General features: G+C 35.2%; 1 protein-coding gene across 14 annotated transcripts; it reads left to right on the top strand.

Moving 5' to 3' along the window:
- Positions 1-15407: 15407 nt before the first annotated feature.
- Positions 15408-21642, top strand: LOC141667385 (bifunctional riboflavin kinase/FMN phosphatase-like). 14 transcript variants are annotated; one of them, XM_074473853.1, is made up of 11 exons: positions 15408-15561; positions 17078-17173; positions 17287-17473; positions 17612-17742; positions 18133-18202; positions 18608-18673; positions 19007-19161; positions 19249-19335; positions 19653-19792; positions 20146-20235; positions 20416-21642. In XM_074473853.1, exons 2-11 carry the CDS (start codon positions 17116-17118, stop codon positions 20542-20544), a joined length of 1113 nt encoding a protein of 370 aa, XP_074329954.1. In that variant the 5' UTR covers positions 15408-15561; positions 17078-17115; the 3' UTR covers positions 20545-21642. The 14 variants fall into 14 exon arrangements, with proteins under 14 accessions (XP_074329954.1, XP_074329953.1, XP_074329949.1 ...); XM_074473852.1 differs by having other exon boundaries at positions 15409-15561; positions 17078-17191; positions 19249-19326; XM_074473848.1 differs by having other exon boundaries at positions 15409-15561; positions 17078-17191.
- Positions 21643-21865: the final 223 nt, after the last annotated feature.

Here is a 21865-nt window from a genome sequence, read left to right as displayed (position 1 = left end):
TATGCATGGAAGAGGACTTCCAAGATTTTGATGAATATTTTGTGACTTGGTCACGTTAAGATATCAAACTTGGTTCATTTCTGCTTGACCAAGACTTTCATGAGTACCATGAAGATGCTCATATATTGTTAATTATTATACATATTATTTCGGTGGGCTTGTTGCTCACCCTTGCTTTATTCTTTCATCACACAACAACAGCTAGACTGAAAGAAATGTGTCCTAAGTCCAATCATGTATGATGATTTAGGAATAACTTTTATGTAATCTGTTTTGATTTCATTGATATTAATAAAAGACTTGTTTTGGTTTTATTGCGGGCTTTATCTATTTAAGTGTTTAAATAAGATATACCATAGTTTAGAGTAAAGCTTGTTATGGATTATGATGAGATCATAATAATGAGACCTAAAAGATGATAACTCTAAACTTAAATATTTCCTGGTCGTAGGATTACTAACTGGTAATTAGTAATCCGCAAAGATCGGTACATACTATGCTTGCTTCATTATGAAGGCTATCTGTTCTCATAGACATTTGTGTGGTGACACTATAGCTAGTATGTAGGTGCTTATTATAGAATAAGTTCACTGAACATGACTCACACGGCTGAACAACTGATGGAGTTCACTCACGTGTCAGCAGTTGTTCACATAATGATAGTTGTATAAGTATCCTTAGACTTGAGGTCATCATAGTCATCTTGTGTACACTGAACTATATTTTGGTTTAGTTCTTAGTCTCCAGGGACAATTACAAGGGCTCTACTGGGTATAGAAATTTGTACACGAAGATAGTGTATGATCAATAAAGGATCTACCCCTTCCAATGAAGGAAGAGAATGTTCAATGCTGATCCACTTATGCTAGTTCAAGAATCTCTGGCCAGAGTGAATGAAATTAGAAAGGAGTTTCGAATTTACATTAAATAGAACTAAGCATAGTGAATGGGAAAGCAAATGATTAAATAAGATAGGCTTGACACAAGTTCCATGCCTTGTATTTAATCTTGACATTGCAGGGTAGAAGGAATTGATTGTATGGTAACTACTCACTGAATAGGTTCTTGGTATTCTAAGCAGTGAATTCGTATTATCCGGATAGTCGCGATATGCTGAGAAGTATCCCTCACGATGTAGAATAAATATGATTAATTTATCAATTAATCATATTTAATGAATTAGATAATTTATATAAATAATGATAAAATAGTTTTATTATTATTATTTATTTCTACTACCGGCTTAATATTGAACCTACAGGGTCACACCATAAAAGAGAATGATTTAATGGTGGAGGAATTAATTAATAATGGCTGGTAATTATTTATTTGTGAAATAAATAATTAATTAGCAGATTTAATAATTGATTAAATGAGATTTAATTAATTCTTAATATTATTAATTAAGAATTTAATTTTAAAAATTAAATCAAGTGAGAGAATTATTTTTCTAAAGTGTTTAGAAAAGGGATTAATGATTAAAAGGTGTTTTAATTATTATTTAATTGGTTAATAAGAATAATCAATTAAAGTAATAATATTTTATGGAAAATTTTCAGCTGAAAATTTTGCCTATAAATATACTATTATAAACCCTATTTGCCTCAACCCAAATAATTAACCCTAATTCTAAAGTAGAACAAGTGGGAGGCAACTAATTCTCTCAACCTCTTCCTCCTCCATCACATTGTACTCTTGGTGGATACCGGTGGAGTGCTTCACACTTGAGGAGCATCTGCTAGGGATTTCCGTTCATCGTTCTTGGATCGCTATTAAAGAGCTCCATCTTTCCATTAACGTAAAGCTTCTTAAGGTAAACATACTGAACTATGAATTAAATATTATTTTTCGCATGGATCCTGCGGAGGGTTTCGGTTTTTTTTAAGATTTAAATTTACGTTTTCGTTGCGTTTATGTGCTAAAAACCTTCATAGACAAGATGAACAGGACCAAGCTCCCAATTCGCGAGTGGATAGGAAATGTTCCGCAGTTTCCTATAGGCGTTGATGTCGCTGTAGCTAAGGTAGGAACTACCAATAGGCTAGGTTTTCAACTGTTGATATATTTATGAACTGTAATAATGACAAAGTAAATGTAAATTTATTTGGAAACCCTTTTAAGGTGTAATGGTTTATAATTGTGGAATAAAATGACTTGTGTTATTTTTGGTATTCATCTCTGAGACTATAACTTGTGTTGTATGTATATTGTGGGGTCACAGTACGCAACAGTTGGTTGTTTATTAAGATTGAGTGTTATTAAGGGAAATGGAACTCGTGACAACCCGGATGCCCGACCCCAGATTTGGGGGTGTTATAGAGGCCGTCACAGTTTGTATAAGAGCTATAGATTCAAGTCCCTGATCCAGGTTAGGGATTGTGTCGAATAGGTATAAAACTGAGTCTTAAGGTGTGAGTCAGCAACTCATATAGAGGAGCAAACCTTAGAGTCAGTCGAGGGTTCCGACGGAGTTACACTGGCATCTATTAAATGTTTTGATAGAACTGCATTGACCTTGTGGTGTCTTTCCTATATTTATCCTGTTGGCAGTGGCCTATTGTGATTTCTAGTTCTCCTTCTCTGGAGAACCCTTCAGACCCGGATAGCTCAGATTTTGAGAGGACCCTGGATGTTGTTGCTGAGGAGACCCCTATGCCTCCTCCACCAGTTCCTTCCCTTATACGGAGAGACATCCCTGGACCTAGTACTCGTCCCCGCTGGGTACGTAGGTCTGTGTCTGCTGTTAGGGATTTTCCTCCCGGCTGTGGTCCCAGTTCTTCCTCGTCGAGACCTCTGGTTCCTCCTGTAGCCCCTAATGGTACTTTTTCTCCGATCCCTTACCATGTTCACTGAGCGGTGAATACATTTTTTATCAGAGAGCAGAGTCCGGGGTTGGCTGCTCAGCTTGACCAGATACTCGTTGCACCTTTCCAGGGCATTCCTGCCCCTTCCCCTGAGGTGCAGGCCCATGTGCGATCCTTGACCCAGATGGCTGTTGAGAGGGCTAGATCCATTAACCGTTTCATTAGCTCAGAGTTCAGGGATGTGCAGTATCAGGACCTAGTGAACTGGTTAGTGTTTGAGCTAGGTTCTATCGGTGGTAGTGGTTAGACCAGGATTGCAGTAGAGAGATATAGAGCTCAGAGTTGGCTTCCAGGAGTTCTGTAGTTGTTTTCTTTGTATATGTACATTATGTTGTGATAGTTTGTAGTAGGCGGAGGCTGCTATGACAGCCAGTTTTGATATGTATTTGGATGGTTTCTTTTCAGTTGGATTTCAGTTGTACTAGTTGGATTCTTGTTGGATATTATATTGTAGTTGTTTTATTTCATTGTTCAGTTTTTATATAGTTGTGCGTTGTTATTATTGTTGTTACTATTATTGTTGCTTCTGTTGCTGTCATTTATAGATTATGATCATTTACTAGGACGGATCCAATTAAACTGAGGATGAGGATATTGTCTTAGTGGCAACGCTATCATGATGCATATGTATAAATTGCTTGAAGCAATCCATTTTCTTATATATGACTGTTATGTTTCAGGAGATGCCACTAAAGAAGAATTCTCAACCCAATAACGGATCTGCTGGGGATCCCTCCAAGAGTGAATTGATGAATTTATTGTGTCAGCAGTCTACACAGCTGGCCCAACAGCAACAGCAATTCCAGCAGCAGCAATAACAACAACAGCAACAACAGCTCATACAACAACAACAACAACAACAACAACAACAACAACATAAGATGAGGGGGACAAACCAGGTTGTTAGCTTTAAGTCTTTCTAGGCAGTGAAACCCCCAGAGTTTAAAGGAGAGGTAGATCCTGTTGCTGCCAGGATATGGTTGAAGGAAATGGAAAAGGCGTTTGCGCTCACCACGGTGAGTGAGGATTTAAAGACGGATTATGCTAGTTATTTTCTGAAGAATAATTCGAACTATTGGTGGGAATATACGCGAGCATTAAAAGGAGAAGGTCCTGTCCCATGGGCCAGATTCACAGAGCTGTTCTTGGAGAAATACTTTCTGGACTGTCTCCAGAGTCAGATGGAGATGGAGTTTTTGGAGTTGAAGCAATGAGACAGGAGTGTCACGGAGTATGAAGCAAAATTTACGGAGTTGGCCCGTATAGCACCGGAATATATGAGTTCAGAAGCTCAATGAGCAAAGCCGTTTTAACAAGGGTTGAAGCCATAAATAAGGAGTGGAGTTGTAGCTCTACAACTCAAGATATATACTTCGGTAGTTCAGGCTGCCTTAGTGATAAAAAGTGACCAGAGGTTAGTTGCAAAGGAGCAGGGTGAGAAGAAAAGGAAGTTTGAAAGTGGACCTGCTAGGTCAGAATCAGGTATAGCAAGTCGGAAGTTCCAGCATTGGTTTGGAAAGAATAAGAATAAAAAGTTCAGGAGACAAAATTTCCCTCAGGCTAGACCCAGTACCACTTCAGTTAACTCCACCCCGACAAGGCTTAGCAAGCCAGTGATTGATTGTAATACATGTGGGAAGAAGCACAGTGGTCAGTACCGAAAAAAAATTAATTGTTTTAAGTGTAGCCAAAAGGGTCATTATTCTACGGAGTGTAAGTCTGAGACTCAAAGAGTAACCTACTTTAGTTGCGGCAAAGTGGGGCATATTGCTAGGAATTGCAAGTCAGTGACCCGAAGTAGTGTTGGAAGGAGCGTGTCCCAAGGACCAACAACCAGTACTGCTAGAGCTAGAACCTTTAAGATGACCCAGAAATCTCCAGCTCATGATTCCGATGTGGTTGCAGGTACGCTTTCTCTTAATTCCGTACCTGTTAACATTTTATTTGATTCGGGACCGTCCAAATCCTTTATATCTATGAATTGTGTGAATAAAATGTAATTGGTGTTGGAAGACTTAGAGGAACCTTTGACCATAAAAGTGGCTAATAAAGATAAAGTGCCCGTAAACCAATTATATCCTAAATGCTCCATAGATATTTCAGGATATACTTTCCCTGCCGACCTAATACCCTTTGAGATAGGAGACTTTGATGTTATTTTAGGCATAAATTGGTTGTCTCTATATAAGGAAACTATTGACTATAAGAAAAAGAGAGTTTTTATGTATACCCCAAATAATAACAGGATCAGTTATCAAGGACAGAGGCAAAGGTGTGAGGCGTATTTAGCTCATGTGGTGGATATGAAGAAAGAGACCCCTACTTTGGATGAGATTCCCATAGTAAGAGAATTCTCTGACGTCTTCCCAGAAGAGTTACCAGGATTTCCACATGATCAAGGAATAGAGTTTTCCATTGATTTGATACCCGGAGCTGAACCAGTTTCCAAAGCTCCATATAGGATGGCCCCAATGGAAATGAAAGAATTGGCTAAGCAACTTCAGGAACTCTTGGATAAGGGAGTTATTCGACCCAATGTTTCTCCTTGGGGTGCTCCAGTGCTATTCGTAAAGAAGAAGGATGGAAGTATGAGATTATGCATTGACTATAGAGAGCTAAACAAGTTGACAATAAAGAATAAATATCCTTTGCCATGCATCGATGATTTTTTTGATCAGCTTAAGGGGGCATATTTGTAATATCCCATATTTTCAGATATTATTATTATTATTTGAAATTGTTTATGTGAATTTTTGGTGAATTATCTGGTAATTGGAATTTGTTGAAAAGAGTTTTAAAGGAAAAAGAAAGTAAAAAATTTATTTGTGGAATTTGGATTTCTTGTTTCTAGAACTGTAACCTTAAAAGATCTTGGATTAGTTTGGGATCATAGATGCTAAATATCTTCAGCTGGCATTTATTTATTGATTTAACAAGTTATTTTGGATTGAGGTTTCATAGTGACGACCAAATCCTCTGACCCCGGATTTGGGGGCATTACAGGTTGGTATCAGAGCTGAGGTTATAGTAAACTAGAAATGAGAGTGTGTAGGAGTGTGTATAGCTATGTGAGGATGCTTGAGCTCATGTCGAGTTCATGTTGGACTATTGGATATAGTACCAACGAGTTAGTTAAGATAGGCGCATTCGTTCGAGATGGTTGTGTTTAGCTGGATGGAACTCCGGGAAGCTACAAACTTCCATTGTGGAATCTTCCGAGACTACGATTCGACAACGATGAAGATTATCGATATCCTTAGAATATGAAGAAGTGTCGAGAATCGGATGATGAGTCAACCAAAGTGTTCAAATAGAAGATATGTATTAAGACCTTGGCAATACCTTATCTTTTTATAATTTCTTTTGATATCTCTCAAAAAGAGGTATCTGTTAGAGGATATATTCTCTAACACTCGTTTAATCATTTTATGCCAGAATCTTATTTTCTGGATTTCATTTTCTCCCGAAATATCAGCCTTGAAATCTTTTCAGTTTTATTCATTTGATTTTGAATTCCTTTAATATTCTTTTATTCTGACTGAGATGAACAACCCTAACTATAGGGGACACAAGGTATACCTGTCTGTGTGATAGGAGTTGGATGGGATGCCATCACTTGTGTGTGTTGTGACTACAAGAAGGTTAACAACCTTTAGTAGTGTCTTAATTTGGACACGCAACACTAAGTTCATTGATCATATTGATCTCTCAGTTATTCTCTTATTTCAACAATACTTTTTCACAAATTCAGATTTTGGTCCCGTTATGACATGAAATTCTCTTCTATTTGGAATTCATGATTTTATCATCTCAAATATTCGAAGGTATGTCAATCAAGTTGGGCTGAGCTAGCTTGGACAAAGAAAAGTAGGGCTATGTGATGGGATTACCAAGAGCAACAGTGGACTGCGATGCGGTTATAATATCAGTGGCGTATACCGAAGTCAATCTATTTCTTTACTTCTCTCTCTATCTATATCTCTCTCTTTCTTTTCTTTCTCTCTATCTTTCTTTCTATTATTCTTTCTCGCAATCAGAAAAAGTGATTCTATTGAGAAATTGGTCAAAGGGTATGGATGGAATAATGGTGCAAAGTGAAGCTCCCGTGATAACTGTGTGGTATAAGGAATTGCAGTGTTATTGGAAATTTTGAGAAAAGTTACATATTCAAGATTGGAAAGTTGGTTAGAAAACCCTTAGAGCTTTCTTCTGATGATTCCGAGGACAGAATCCTTATACGGGGGATAGATTGTAATATCCAATATTTTCAAATATTATTATTATTATTTGAAATTGTTTATGTGAATTTTTAGTGAATTATCTGGTAATTGGAATTTGTTGAAAAGAGTTTTAAATGAAAAAGAAAGTGAAAAATTTATTTATGGAATTTGGATTTCATGTTTCTAGAACTGCATCCTTAAAAGATCTTGGATTAGTTTGGGGTCATAGATGCTAAATATCTTCCGCTGACATTTATTTATTGATTTAACAAGTTATTTTGGACTGAGGTTTCATAGTGACGACCAAATCCTCTGACCCCGGATTTGGGGGCGTTACAATGTTACTTCTCAAAGATTGATTTAAGGTCTGGCTACCACCAACTGAAGATAAAGCCCGAAGATATTCCCAAGACTGCATTCAGGACAAGGTATGGCCATTACGAGTTCTTAGTGATGTCGTTTGGATTGACAAATGTGCCAGCGGCTTTCATGGACTTAATGAACCGGGTGTATAAGGAATATTTAGATAAGTTTGTTATTGTATTTATTGATGACATCCTTATATATTCAAAGACTCCAGAAGATCATGCGACGCATCTACGGATTGCCCTTCAGAAGTTGAGAGAAAAGCAATTGTATGCAAAGTTCTCTAAGTGTGAATTTTGGCTAACAGAGGTACAGTTTCTTGGAAATGTAGTGAGTAAGGAAGGTATTAAAGTAGACCCAGTAAAGATTGAAGCTGTATCAAAGTGGGAGCAACCGAAGACTCCGACGGAAATAAGAAGTTTTCTTGGATTAGCTGGATATTATCGAAGGTTTGTAAAAGATTTCTCGAAGATTGCATCCCCATAAACAGGTTAACCAGGAAGAATGAGAAGTTCATTTGGACGGAAAAGTTTGAAGAAAGTTTCCAGGAATTGAAAAGGAGGTTAGTGACAGCTCCAGGATTAGCATTGCTAGATGAGACGAGAAACTTTGTGATTTATAGCGACACTTCTTTGAAAGGTTTGGGATGTGTATTAATGCAACATGACAAAGTTATCGCCTATGCCTCTAGACAACTGAAGCCTCATGAGCAAAAATATCCTGTTCATGACCTTGAGTTGGCAGCTATAGTGTTTGCTCTGAAGTTATAGCGTCATTACTTGTATGGGGAGAAGTGCGATATTTATACGTATCATAAGAGCCTAAAGTACATATTCACGCAGAAGGATTTGAACATGAGACAGAGAAGGTGGTTGGAACTGATTAAGGACTATGATTGTTCGATTAATTATCACCCAGGTAAAGCCAATGTGGTGGCTGATGCCTTGAGTAGAAAAAAGAAATTGAATATAGTTCGGATTGCAGACGAACTAGCATGAGACTTAGAAAAGATGGAGATTGAAGTTCGAGTACCAAATGAAAGTCAGGAGCAGCTATATGCAGTTACCTTCCGGCCGGCGTTGATGGAAAAGATCAAAAGGTGTTAAGAAGGAGTTATGGAACAAGAGTTGGATACTTTGACGGGAGAGGAGTTATGTACTCAAAAGGATAACCAAGGTTTGTTTAGATTTTCATCCAAAATTTGGATTCCTAATATAACGGAACTGAAGAATGAAGTATTACACGAAGCGCCCAACTCTAGGTATTCTATCCACCCTGGTAGCACTAAGATGTACCAAGACTTGAAGAGAAACTTTTGATGGCCAGGAATGAAGAAGGATATTGCCAATAGGGTTAGAAAATGTCACGTGTGCCAAACTGTAAAAGCGGAGCATCAACGACCAAGTGGATTGTTACAACCTTTGGAGATTCCCCAATGGAAGTGGGAAGAGATTGCCATGGATTTTGTAGTGAGGTTGCCAAAGACGAGAGCAAATCACATGCTATTTGGGTGATCATTGATAGATTGATCAAGTCAGCGCATTTTCTTCCGATCAATGAAAGATATTCTTTGAAAAATCTAGTTAAGTTATATTTGGATGAGATAGTTACCAAACATGGAGTGCCAATGTCTATAGTGTCAGATCGATACCCGAGATTCAATTCCAGGTTTTAGACCAAATTCCAAGAGTGCCTAGGAATAAAGTTGAATATGAGCACCGCCTATCATCCTCAGATAGACGTTCAAAGTGAGAGAACGATTCAGACCATAGAGGATATATTGAGAGTTTGTGTTTTGGATTTTAAGGGTAATTGGGATGAAGACTTACCTTTGATTGAGTTTTCGTACAACAACAGCTACCATGTCAGTATTAGAATGCCGTCCTACGAAGCTTTGTATGGACGCAAGTGTAGATCACCGTTGTATTGGGATGAAGTAGGAGAGAAGAAAGTATTAGGTCCCGAGTTGGTTCAGCAAACCAGAGATGCAATAGTATTGATTCGGAAAAGGTTAGAAGCAGCACAAGATAGACAGAGAAAGAATGCAGATTTGCATAGGAAGGATATGAACTTCGAGATAAGAGCTCTGGTGTTACTAAAGGTATCACCTTGAAAAGGATTAGTGCGATTTGGTCAGAAAGGAAAACTTAGCCCCATATTTATAGGACCATTTGAAATTTTGAAGAAAGTAGGGAAGGTTGCCTACGAGATAGCGTTACCACCGCAGTGGCAACACATTCACAATATGTTTCACGTATCTATGTTGAAGCCCTATGTTCCTGATTCAAATCAGGTTATAGAGTACGAACCCATTGAGTTTCAGTCAGACTTGTCTTATGTGGAACAACCGATTCAAATCTTAGACCGTAAAGAATGAGTCCTTAGGAATAAATTGATCCCTATAGTGAAAGTCTTGTGGAGAAATCCTCGAGTAGAAGAGTCTACTTGGGAATTAGAGTCAGACATGCTTGATAAATATCCTCATTTATTTAGCTGAGTCAGATTTTGGGGGCAGAATCTTTTTTAAGGGGAAAGGATATAACGACTCGTGTATTTTCTTTTTATTTACAATATTTAAAAGTGTAATAATTGAATAAATAATTAAATAAAATGTGTGTATTGATTTTTGACAGCAGTGTGTTGATTTTTACTAATTATCAATGATTTATTGATATATGGTATAGATTTTTGTGATTTATTATCGAGATATGTGGTTTTGTTATGCTTGTAAAAGTGATTTTATTAAAATTTTAATTCCATAAATATTTGGATTGCCTCTAACATCTGTTTTATAATTTTATAATTTCAATAATTATTTTTGGGATTTTATAAAATTGAGAAATCAATATTTCACTAATTATTTATCTTTAAATGATTTTTTGAGTGTGTTTATTTATAAATTCCATATTTAATCCCAGAATTCTTCAAAAATCATGGAATTCATATTTTACTAAGTTTACAATATTCTTGTCATTTTAAAACTATTTTGGAAATTTTTGGGATTAATTTCACATGCGCGTTGTTTCGTTTAATTATTAAAAAGCGGGTATAAAGTGCGCCTTAAAAATTGTTTTAAAATTTCAAAAATTATGTTTTTATGTACTCCGGGATATTTATGATATTTTAAAACTAATTGGGATTTATTTCGAAATGATTTTAACCGCTCTTTGTTCCGTAAATCCGGGATAAAACGAGATTACAGAACCCGGAAATTGCTGAGATAATAGGGCGACACGTATCACAATTAAGGATACGTGTCTGCAGCTCCTTATTTGGGAAAATAAACACATCACCCCCTCCATTTGTCTCTCCTTCTCAGCTTCGACTGATTTCTTTTTCTTTCTCTCTCAAAATTTCTAGTTCTCTCTCTCTCGATCTTCTTCTCTGTTTCTTTCGTTTCTCCCTCCTTTTTCCTGGGTTCTTGTTCGCCTGATCTCCTCGATTTTCTGGCCTGTTTTTTCAGTGAGCCGCCACTGTACTCCGGTTTGGCTTGGTTCTGTTTTGTTCATTTGGTATGCATATATATATATATATACCTGTATATATGTGTGTGCTCTGTGTATTTGTGTGTGCGTATTAGTGTGACTGTGTGTGTGGCGGCACGTGGCCGCGTGTGGTTACCCGACTACTATGTTATGTTGCTCCGTTGGGTTGCTCAGTTTGGGCTTCTCAGTTGGGCTTTTGGTTTGGGCCTTGTTGGGCCGCCTGTGTGCTGTTGGTTTGGACTGTGCAGATTTTTAATTTTAATTTTTAATTCTTTTATTTCAGGGAATTATTGAGTAATATTCGTGATAAAAATGAATTTATGCGGGAAAATTTTAGTAATTAATCGGCGAAATTTTTGGTTAGAATCCGAATTATCGGGTACCCCGAGAATTTTGTCGCCGTACCGCGATGACTCGTTAGAGCAGACGGTGGACGGTGATGCCGTTGTTCCGAGTCCTAATTTTTATAAATAAATAAAAAGATTTGTAAAAAATATTTTCAAAAATAAATCGTATATTGGAATTGTACGTAAATAAATACGTAATTTTGGAATTGGTGTTGTGACGAAACTTGTGGATTATTGTGATTGTTGACGTCGATTGTAATCGACGGGTAGGCTTATAAACAAAAGAGTTACTGCCAAAATTTTCTAAAAATTTACTTTAAAAATGTACTTATTTATATTCTACGTGTTACCCATATTTGTGTTCGGATTACGTGATTACGTGATTGCGTGTATAATTGCTATACGAGTCGAGTTATCAGATTGGGTTATTAGGATTTGAGGATATCAAGCATGTCGATATAACTGATTAGGGTATTCGGTATTTGTAGATCCCAGTCGAGTCTCACCAGGACCGAAGTCAGCATAAAAGCTACTTAGAATTTCCGAAAGCGTTGCAAGACAAGTACCCCTGACCATTCTTTTATGGTTCAGTACGTATGAATAACTAATGTTTTAATCTCGTAATGGAACAGAAACGTTTTAAGTTACGTATCCCTGTAGTTATAAATCATTGTTTTAAATCTATTTTGGGGAAAGTAACTTCGAAAGGTACCTATCTCGAATGAAATTATTTGCGAACTAGATTTTTATATGTGTGCTGTTAAAATGAATGATTTTGAAATGAGATAGGTACAAGTGTTTTGAAAACTGGATAAAACGATCAGATATGGGATACATAGGGACCAGAGTAGGCCAATTGAGGTGGCGTAAGAGGCTAATTCGGTTGCGCGCAAATTATAACCGATTAGTCCAACAAGTCAGAGACCTAGCTAGTTTCTGAGTTCCGGAACAGGTAAATGGGATGGCAGTTAGAGCCGTCTGGTGTTAATAGCCTGATCAGCTGTCTTCACATATCCGTTACGTATCCGATTTGGCTTTGTGATTCTCGTGAGGGTATAAGTACTTGATACAATGGTTTTATAAATGTGAATAGCATCCTAAAATTGGACTCTGGTACTTACACAACACACTACTACGTTATTTTGTAAAAGCATGCTAGTCATTGATATCCAGTTATCTCAGCTTTTCATTATATAACGTTGTTCACATGATTACAGCTATGTTCCTATCATTGTTTACGTTACTGTTTTTATCTTGTTATTCATATGTTGGTACCGCTGAACGATTATGCTCATCCTTTCAACCTGTTATGTATATATGTCGTAGATGTCTAGAAGACCAGTCAGACAGACCCGTGTTCCCGCCCCTTCAGGACCCGGCTCCTCAGAGGTAGTGTATATCAGGCCACATGCGGTCTGATGAGTTGCTGAATAAAGCTAGAGTGTGTCAGACTTTTGAATAAATGGGTTGTAATAATGTGAACCTGAATTATACTTGAACCTGGATCGGATCTTGGTTCGGGGTCGAATTAGCATATAATAATAATAATCTTGTTGTTTATATTTATGGTGTTGGTGTTGAGTGACGTCAACTCCTGACCCCGGGGTTGAGGCCGTCACAATAATAGTGCTAAACAATTGTCTACATATTGTTACACGAAAATTGTTCTCGACAGAATCGCGTCCTATATTTATATATAATATAATTATAAGAGTGAAGTGCATGTTGTGTTTTTTTACTTTACTCTGGACATCACTCGCAATACTATTATTTAAGGGTTTGTCTAGTGTGTGCCCATGGGCACATACTAAGCACTAAAATTTATAATTTTGGTACATTTTGATTAGTATGGTTGTTGCAAATGTTGGGGCGTCTACCATTATAAAAAAGTGTAAGCCAATCAAAACAAGTTAAATTTATAAAATTTTGTTCTTAGCATGTGCCCATTGGCATACCAAATAAAAACTGTGGTGTGCTCGTGGGCACAAAATAAGCACAAACTTCTACAATTTTGACTTGTTTTGATTGACCAATATTTTTTAATAGGGTGGACCCTTCTGCATTCACAACAATCCTACCAATCAAAACAATCACACCAATCAAAACACTACAAACTTATAAGTTTTAGTGTTTAGCAAGTGCTCAGGAGTACACACGAGACAAACTCAATTAAATTACATACATGTACATAGAATACACTTAATACGCAAGTTTCACTTTCTTGCGTAAATTGGATTCATTTTTGTAACTTTATACACATACATATATGTTTGTAATTATATACACATATTTTCATTTTCTCCTCTCAAATTATATTTTTTTTTGTGTACTTTCTTCTGGTTGTTAACATAATTTTCAAATACAAACTCTATTATAACAAATGACTTGATAATATATGATTAGGAGAACAATTTAACTAAATAAGATAAAATTTGAAATGAGTTTAATCGAAAATCCTAATTATGCTTTAAAATATTATACATATATACTATATTATAATAAACGAAACATTAAAAGTTTGGTAGTTGGTCGGTCGGTAGTTACTGAAATTACTTAATTAGCCTTACTTAATTATTTTAATTCTAATTATTGAGTCGATCAATTCTAATTATAATTGATATTAAAGTCAACTTTCTCTATTGTTTTACCAATTTCAATTCTATTTTATATTGAACTCTATATCATTATAATTTATATTAAATTCAACTTTTTCTACCAATTTAAATTTTAATTTATATCGAATTCTGTATTATTCTAATTTGCTATTTCGAGCTAAATTAAATTTAAGCAAACTAAATATAATTATTAAGATTTAATTGATATAATGTGACTCCGGCTAAAAAGAAATAATAATACTATCAATTCTTCTAAAAAAATATATTAATGAATTTGGATAAACAAAATAACATATTTTATTTATTCAGCATAAAAAAATACATTATACAATTGATTCAGATTAACACAAAACTAAAATAAAAATACAATTTGACCAACAAAAATAAAATCATATATTCTAATTATTCAGTCTAAATCAAAATTATCTTATTGATCCAGATTTTAAAAAAAATTAAATTAAAAATAATTAGTTTTATTTGGTCGGTGTATTGGGCATCGGGCAAAAATAGAATAATGTAAACCACTTATCCGAGATAAATCAAATTAATATTAAATTATGTATAATTCGTATCCTATTGATGTGAACTAAAAAATCAAATTTTAGTTAACACATAAAAATTATTTTTAATAAATACACATAGAATTATTAATAAAACTATATCGTTCAATCGGTAACATTGTCTTTTTTAAATATCTTTTATAGAGTTATAATTAATCGATTAAGTAATCGCCATGCTAAAATAATATTTTTTAAGATCCCAACATAATAGAGACATTATATTTTTACCCTCAATAAATTAATAATTTTATTATAATAATATTTACTCCCCTACCAATGCAATGCTATCACTTTAAATAAGTTTAAATGTTATAAAAAGTTATGAACAAATACGTTTACTAATATAATTATTATGAAGTAATAATATTTAAAATTTTAAATGAAAAAAATTTAGAATTGAATTCCAAATATTTTTCAAAAATTATATAATATTAAAAAAATCTTGATCATCCGTGCATCGCACGGATTTTAACAGGAATTCATGAATTTTGGTTAAGTTTTGATAAAGAGACATATGTACCCATTCAAATTCATTTATTCGTTAAGGTAGTTGCCCAACAATAGACGACAATATCAAGTGTAACGGGTGTACATGTGTATTGCAAGCGATTTTTTTCAAAGAGTAATATTATAAGTGATGTCTTGGTAAAAATGTAAGTATACAAAAAATAGTTCATTTTTATTATAATTATGTAAAATATTACATAAATTTTGTTTTTTTTTATTTTTATTATTAGGATAAATCCGTAACCATTAATAAATTATTTAAATTATTTTGGGATTGTTGTTAAAAACTGATGTGGTTTTAGAAAAAATGTTCTTGTAAAAATCAGATAATTATTTGATAATTTTTTTAATAAGTTTATATTTTAATATAAAAAATTAAAAATAATAATATTTTTGATAAAATTAGATGATGAAATCACCCTGCTTCTGTGACAGCTAAAAACAGTTTTTCTAAAAACTCCAGGACTTATAGTTTTAACTGCAGCAAAAAAGCTGCTGTTGCCGAGCAATACAAACGTAATTGATTCGGCAACAGTTCTTTTTGCTGTCATCATATTCAGTTTTTTTGGCTGCAGCCCAGATCTTTTGAACCTTCAGGTAATCTTTCTTCCTCCCACAACTTATTGCTGCTATACACATACATTTATGTATGTGTGTGGGTATTTTCATTTTTATTTTTTGCTAAATTTTAAGTATTTTTTTTCTTGGTTTATAAAACTGTATAATTCAGCATGGATAATTATCAAGATTTCAATGCTTATCATTTGATCAATAAATAAATAGTTGCAACTTGCCATTTTTACCCTCATATTCTAAAAGATTTCAAGAATGTTCAAGAAAATTAAACATCCCATTATTAATTAGGTATGAAACCTAGGCCTTTGCCAAAGCCATCAAATTTGAACTTGATGCGAAGAAGAATGTATATGATTTAATCAAACCCCCGAAATAACCGATTACTAGTTCTAGTTCTCGTCTTTTAGCTAATTAGATAGAGAAGCTAGTTGTTTATTTAAAGGTAGATAGAGGCTCTTGAATTGTTTGAAATTATAAAATATGGGGGTGATCATGATGATTCAGGTGGAACTACTTACGAGGTGAATGATTTTTTTATTAAGATCGATTAGAGGGATTTTAATTTAAATGATCAGGATTCAGGAGTGAGTTTAAGCCGGATAATATTTGAAAAATTGGATGTTGTTGATGCTTGTGAATGGAGTATGTTGACTGATAGGGATTGTCTCATTGATGAAATGTCAGAGAGAAACGTGGTTTTATTGAAACTCGGTGCAATGCACTATGCTTATGATTTAATTATGGGGTAGAGAAGGGCATCTGGATGAAGCATTTTCCTTTAGAATATAAGTGACTGCCATTTTAAGCCTTCTGTAAGCAGGTTGTAGGTTTAACAAGAATTTGGTTCTTGGGAAATTAGCAGCTGTGAAAATTTGTGATATGGAAACAGAGAAGCTTAGTAAGAGCAACTCCAATGGTACAACACCATTAGTTAACAAATCTATGCGGCATCCACATGTCATCTATGCGGCATACTTAAAGAATATGTAAAAATATTAGCACTCCAATCATGTATCCCTTAGTAAAAAAGATAGAAAATCATCTAGACAAACTGACACTAGAGATCTCAAAACGTGGCTATGCCCTTGAAAGGAACACTGTGCTTAGTTATGTGGATAAACAAGAAGGGCGGTAACTGTCGTATCATAGTGAAGAACTGGCAGTTTTTTGGACTGTTAAACACTCAGGACTCAACACAGTTGCATCTTGTGCAGAATCACTGGATTGGCAACAACTGTCACAATGCAGTAAAAGTAATAGCGATGGAATTGTTCCTGTGGTGATTATTAGTAAAGAGTATAATTTTGACTTCTTAGAATGTGTTCTTCTACTCCTAGTTCGATCCATAAAGTCTTTTGTATGCATATTCACATTGCTTCTTACATGATTATATAAAGAACAAGATCTCTATAAAACATATTTCTTTGAAGTTGGATGGCTTCTTTCTTCAAAATATGTACCATAACTTAGTCTAAAATTGTACTTTCCCTTCTTGGTTATATTTTTCAATTCTGTTCCTACTTTATATACATCAAAGTTCTCTCTGTGTTCATCTGCTCGTTGAGGACAATAGCCATGAACAGTGTTGCAGCAGAAGATAGCCAGGTGTCCGCTGTAATTCTTGATTTAGATGGTACCCTTTTGAACACAGGTCTTTTCACATATACACATTTGTTTGTGATTAGAGCTACTATACATAATTAGATAAATCTTTACTCTTTGTTATGTTGTGTTTGTGAAGTGCAGAGCAACTTACAAAGGAAGTTTTGAAAGATCTTTTGGCAAGATATGGGAAAGTGGTGGATGAGGAAAAGGCTAGGATGATATTGGGGATGTCCATTGAACATTCAAGGCATGCTATTATCAAAGACTATGATCTTCCAATCACAGCTGAAAAGTTTATCCAAGAAATAAGGCCAATGTATCAACAGAAGTATGTGTTTGATTTCTATTTCTGTTCCTTTCTAGAAACATACTATAGTATATACATAATAATGCATAATTGATGTTTTCACCCTTCGAGGAATGAAATTTATGCATGTACTTGTAACTTTTTTTTCCTTTCATCTAGGTGGCTACTTGCTCAGCCACTTCCTGGAGCTGATCGTCTCATCAAACATCTGCATCGTCACAAAGTGCCTTTTGCTCTTGCGTCAAACTCTAGGACTGTAAGCGTGGAATCTAAAATCTCGAACCAACCAGGTTTTTTATTCTTTTTCATTCTCTTTTTATCTTTGTTATTAAGTATTAATTATTATAGTCTTTGTGGTTTTATTTTGAGGGGCCTAAAGTATGTGATTTAAGAACCATGGTGTCACTGGAAAATTCTGTATGTGGATATAAGAAATAACATACTTGAAATTAAAAAAATCTATGACCAATCATATATGGCATGACAATTTGCTAACACAAAAAAAATATTTAAAAATGAAATGATTAAAATGACCTTGTAAGGTTTAAGAATACAGACATTAAGATATTTATTTCTTCTCTATCGAGAAGTAAAAGATATGAGTAATGCGTGTGTGCAATCCCATGTGTTTTCGTGTTCATGTATATTTGGCTTATCATTTTCTGTTACTTATTATATAGGTTGGAAAAATTACTTTTTGATTCTTCTTGGAAGTGACCAGGTCAAATCAGGGAAACCTGCTCCAGATATGTAAGAGGCTCCAGGCATTTTGCTTTAGTACTTTATTGCGCATTGTACTTAGAGAGATTATGTATCATTTTTTCCCTTCCTTTTCTCGTGTTTGGCATTATTCATTACCTTAATTAGTCTAGCTGGTGAGCGTGCAACTGATCTGCCAATTTTTTGGTGAAAAAATGTTACTAGGGAATCCCTGTGATCTCCCAAAACTGACTCGAGTAAGCGAATGCAATATATCGTGTTTTGTTTTTATCCTGAGAGTGCTTTCATTAGAATAGGGATATTTAAGTAACGATGAACTGCTAATTATCTTTCTACGCACCAATCAAAGATTTTCTTTTTTAATACCAAATGAATCTCATTAATATATGCTGTAATATACTAATCCGGTCTGTGAATCATATAATTGGACATCAGATTTCTGGAAGCTGCAAAGAGAATGAGCGTCGACGCAACTCGTTGCTTGGTGGTAGAAGATTCCCTGTGAGTTGCTTGCACATGTCTTTTGTAGTCTTGTAGCTTTTTAAGTAGTCTGCAATGTTTAATCTCTAGATTATCTCTTGCTGGTAATATTTTAGAGGGAACTAGTGTACCTTGTAACTATCAAAGGGAATTATTCTATGTTTTCAGTGGGGAATTTTGCTTCCTCTATCATTTAATCTCTTGCCGTTTTTTCCTCCTGCATACCAATTTTACTTGCAATGTTTTAATGATAAATTTTGAATCAAGAGCGTACTTGCCTTATATTAGTTTGGTTGATAGTTACAACATTTTTTGTCATTTAAGTGTTATACCTCATAACTCTAGACATATCAGCATAGGTGTTCAAGCAGCAAAGGCTGCTCGAATGAAGGTGGTGGCCATTCCCTCGCTCCAAATTGAATATGATCAATTTTCTGTCGCTGATATGGTACTTCATTCTCTTCTGGAATTGCGGCCTGAGCTGTGGGGTCTACCATCCTTTGAAGACTGTAAGTTTCCTAGCCAACTAATTTACTTAATATGCTTGATTTTCCATTTATCAGTCTATCAATCTGTTCTAAATTTATTGTGTGCAGGGGTAAACGATGCCCTGCCAATTGAACCAATATATATGAAGGGTTTATACAGAAATGGACTTCTGCACGAACTAACAGGTTTTTACCGTATGTTTCAGTTTTATTTTGAAGTGCCAAGATTTTAAAGTTTTATTGTGTTGCTTCCAATTAATTCATGTCATTTAGAGGTTTGATATTGGTACTAAGCATACACAGATAATGTGCATCACTTAAGTATCACACAAGCACCAGATACTATATGCCATGACCAGTTTCACGTAATCCAAGGCATTTTTTCTTTAGAATTTTTTCTTGCAATTTATGTTTAGAGAACTTTTGAGTTCGTAAATATGAATCTTCTTATTGTTCAGATTTTGAACATTATCTTTTTGTACAAGAGTTCTGATTAATGTTACCTTGATTAGGTGAGGGATTGTCAGTTCTTCCTGATCAGGTTGCAGGAATTTACTTTGGCTGGGCAAAAATTGAATCTCCGGTGATATTCAAGATTTTGATAAGAATCAGTTGGAACGTTGTTGATGGCGGTTCTATTAAAAAAATCATTGTCAGTAATTGTCGCAAAACACTTTTGCCTCTTATTTCTTTTGAATATTCTTAGACATCCCAGTAGAATTATCAACTGTCAATTAAGTAAACTTCCCATTCACGATAAATTTCACTGGCAGTTAAATTCTCATTATTTTTCTATGTGAAAGTATGTACACTGCACATCATTTAAGGAAAACACTTGTTGTGGATATAAGCAGACTGACATGCACTAGAACGGAAGGGAATAAACCTGACCAATTTAGTCATGTAGATGTGCAAGACTTGGGATTTGTGGCGACCATCATACATGTTCCATTCAGTTAATGTAATGTTAAAAATTTAATGATGAAATCGGGTGCCTCTTTTCAGCATGTTTCCACAGTTGAAGGCAATGAGCAAGTACACGATCAAAGGATGCTAATATCACTGGTTGGCTTCATTAGAGGACTGTCTAGTAAGGTAATTAAACATAAAGTAAATTGTTGATGATTGCAGCACGTGGAAGAAAACCACTAATTTTTTCTTTATCAACTTCTGGAGCCTATAATACAAGAATAGTGATTCATAGCGAACTATGTGCACTTTTGAAATTATGGAATTGTTAATCTAAACTGCAAGTCTGCAATGTGAGTTGGACAGGGAAATATGTTGGACGGCAAAGAGATGGTGGAAGAAGATAAAATCACTGCCAGGACCGCGTTGGATTCATTGGCTTTCACCAATCATTCATGCATTCCACTATTTTCTCAAGTGGCCTTCACCGATTAAGTTTTATGTGAAAACTTATTGATGCTGTGAGCTTAGCTTTTCATTAAACTGCCAATAATCTTGCATTCATTGAAGTGTATATCTGGTGGGGGCTTGAATCCGAGCATCTTGATTGCCAACATTTTGTTGGATGTGAAGTATATATAGATCTATTAAGGGATACTGTAGCAAGGAATAAGTATGAAGGGGTAATATAGACTTTTGCTATTACGGGATAATATAATAAGAAATAAGTATGTAAGGGGTAGTATAGACTTTTTATATTTCTGAGGAGTTCGTTCTTGAGCTCCAGTTCCTTCCTCATTTCTTCGTTGTCTTTGTTAGTGACCAATGCATATAGCCCAATCACAGCAGCGGCTGTCCCGACTTGTCACCCAAGCTTAGTCTTCAAATCTTCTACTAAACAACCTCAAAATATTCCTTTTTTGTAGACCCCATAGACTCGGGTACCCCTCGCTCAAGATGCAGCCCTCTTCCTCGCCCGATACTTATAATAGTCGGCCTTCCCAACCAAACCTGTAAATGGCTTGGAGTTGATCTTGAATTTGGACATCCAACTTGATCTTGAGTTTGGACATCTAGGTAGACATTGGCACATTGCTTATATTACCCCTTTCAACGTATCTAAGCAATGTCTAGTTGGATGTCCAACCTCAAGATCAACTCCAAGCCGTTTACATGTTTGGTTGGGACAGCCAATTGTTACAAGTATCGGGGAGGAAGAGGGCTGCATCTTGGTGCATCTTGGGTAAGGGGTACCCGACCGAGTCTATGGTGTCTTAAAAAAAGAATATTTCAAGATCGTTTAACAGAAGATCTGAAGACTAAGCTCGGGTAGCAAGTCGGGACAGTCGCTGCTGTGACAGAGCTATATGCGTTGGTCACTAACAAAGACAGCGAAGGAATGGCAAGGAATTGGAGTTCAAGAACGAACAACTTATAAATAAACAAAAAGTCTATATTACCCCTGACATACTTATTCATTACTACATTATCCCTTTATAAGATCAAACTCCTAGAATTAGTTAAGTTTGTTTCTTGTTAAATTCTACAACATTGGTTTGTAACTAATCATGGAACTCGTCAACTTTGTACCAACGATCTTAGTTATAAAAATGTTAGAGTATCTCCAACAACCTCTTTAAACAAGTTCTTAAGGGGAAAATAAAGAGCATTAATAAAATTGGAGCTCCAAGAGATTCGTAGAGGCTCTTTAAAATATTAAGAACCTCATTCCTTTCCTCTCTTTTAAGAGCCAACAACTTCTCTTAACTTATATTTTATTATAAAGTAATACAATCACCCACTTTCTCTTTATACT

This window comes from Apium graveolens, chromosome 6 (assembly GCF_009905375.1).
Source record: "Apium graveolens cultivar Ventura chromosome 6, ASM990537v1, whole genome shotgun sequence".
Classification (NCBI taxonomy): Eukaryota; Viridiplantae; Streptophyta; class Magnoliopsida; order Apiales; family Apiaceae; genus Apium; species Apium graveolens.
This window is presented reverse-complemented; position numbering and strand designations above follow the sequence as displayed.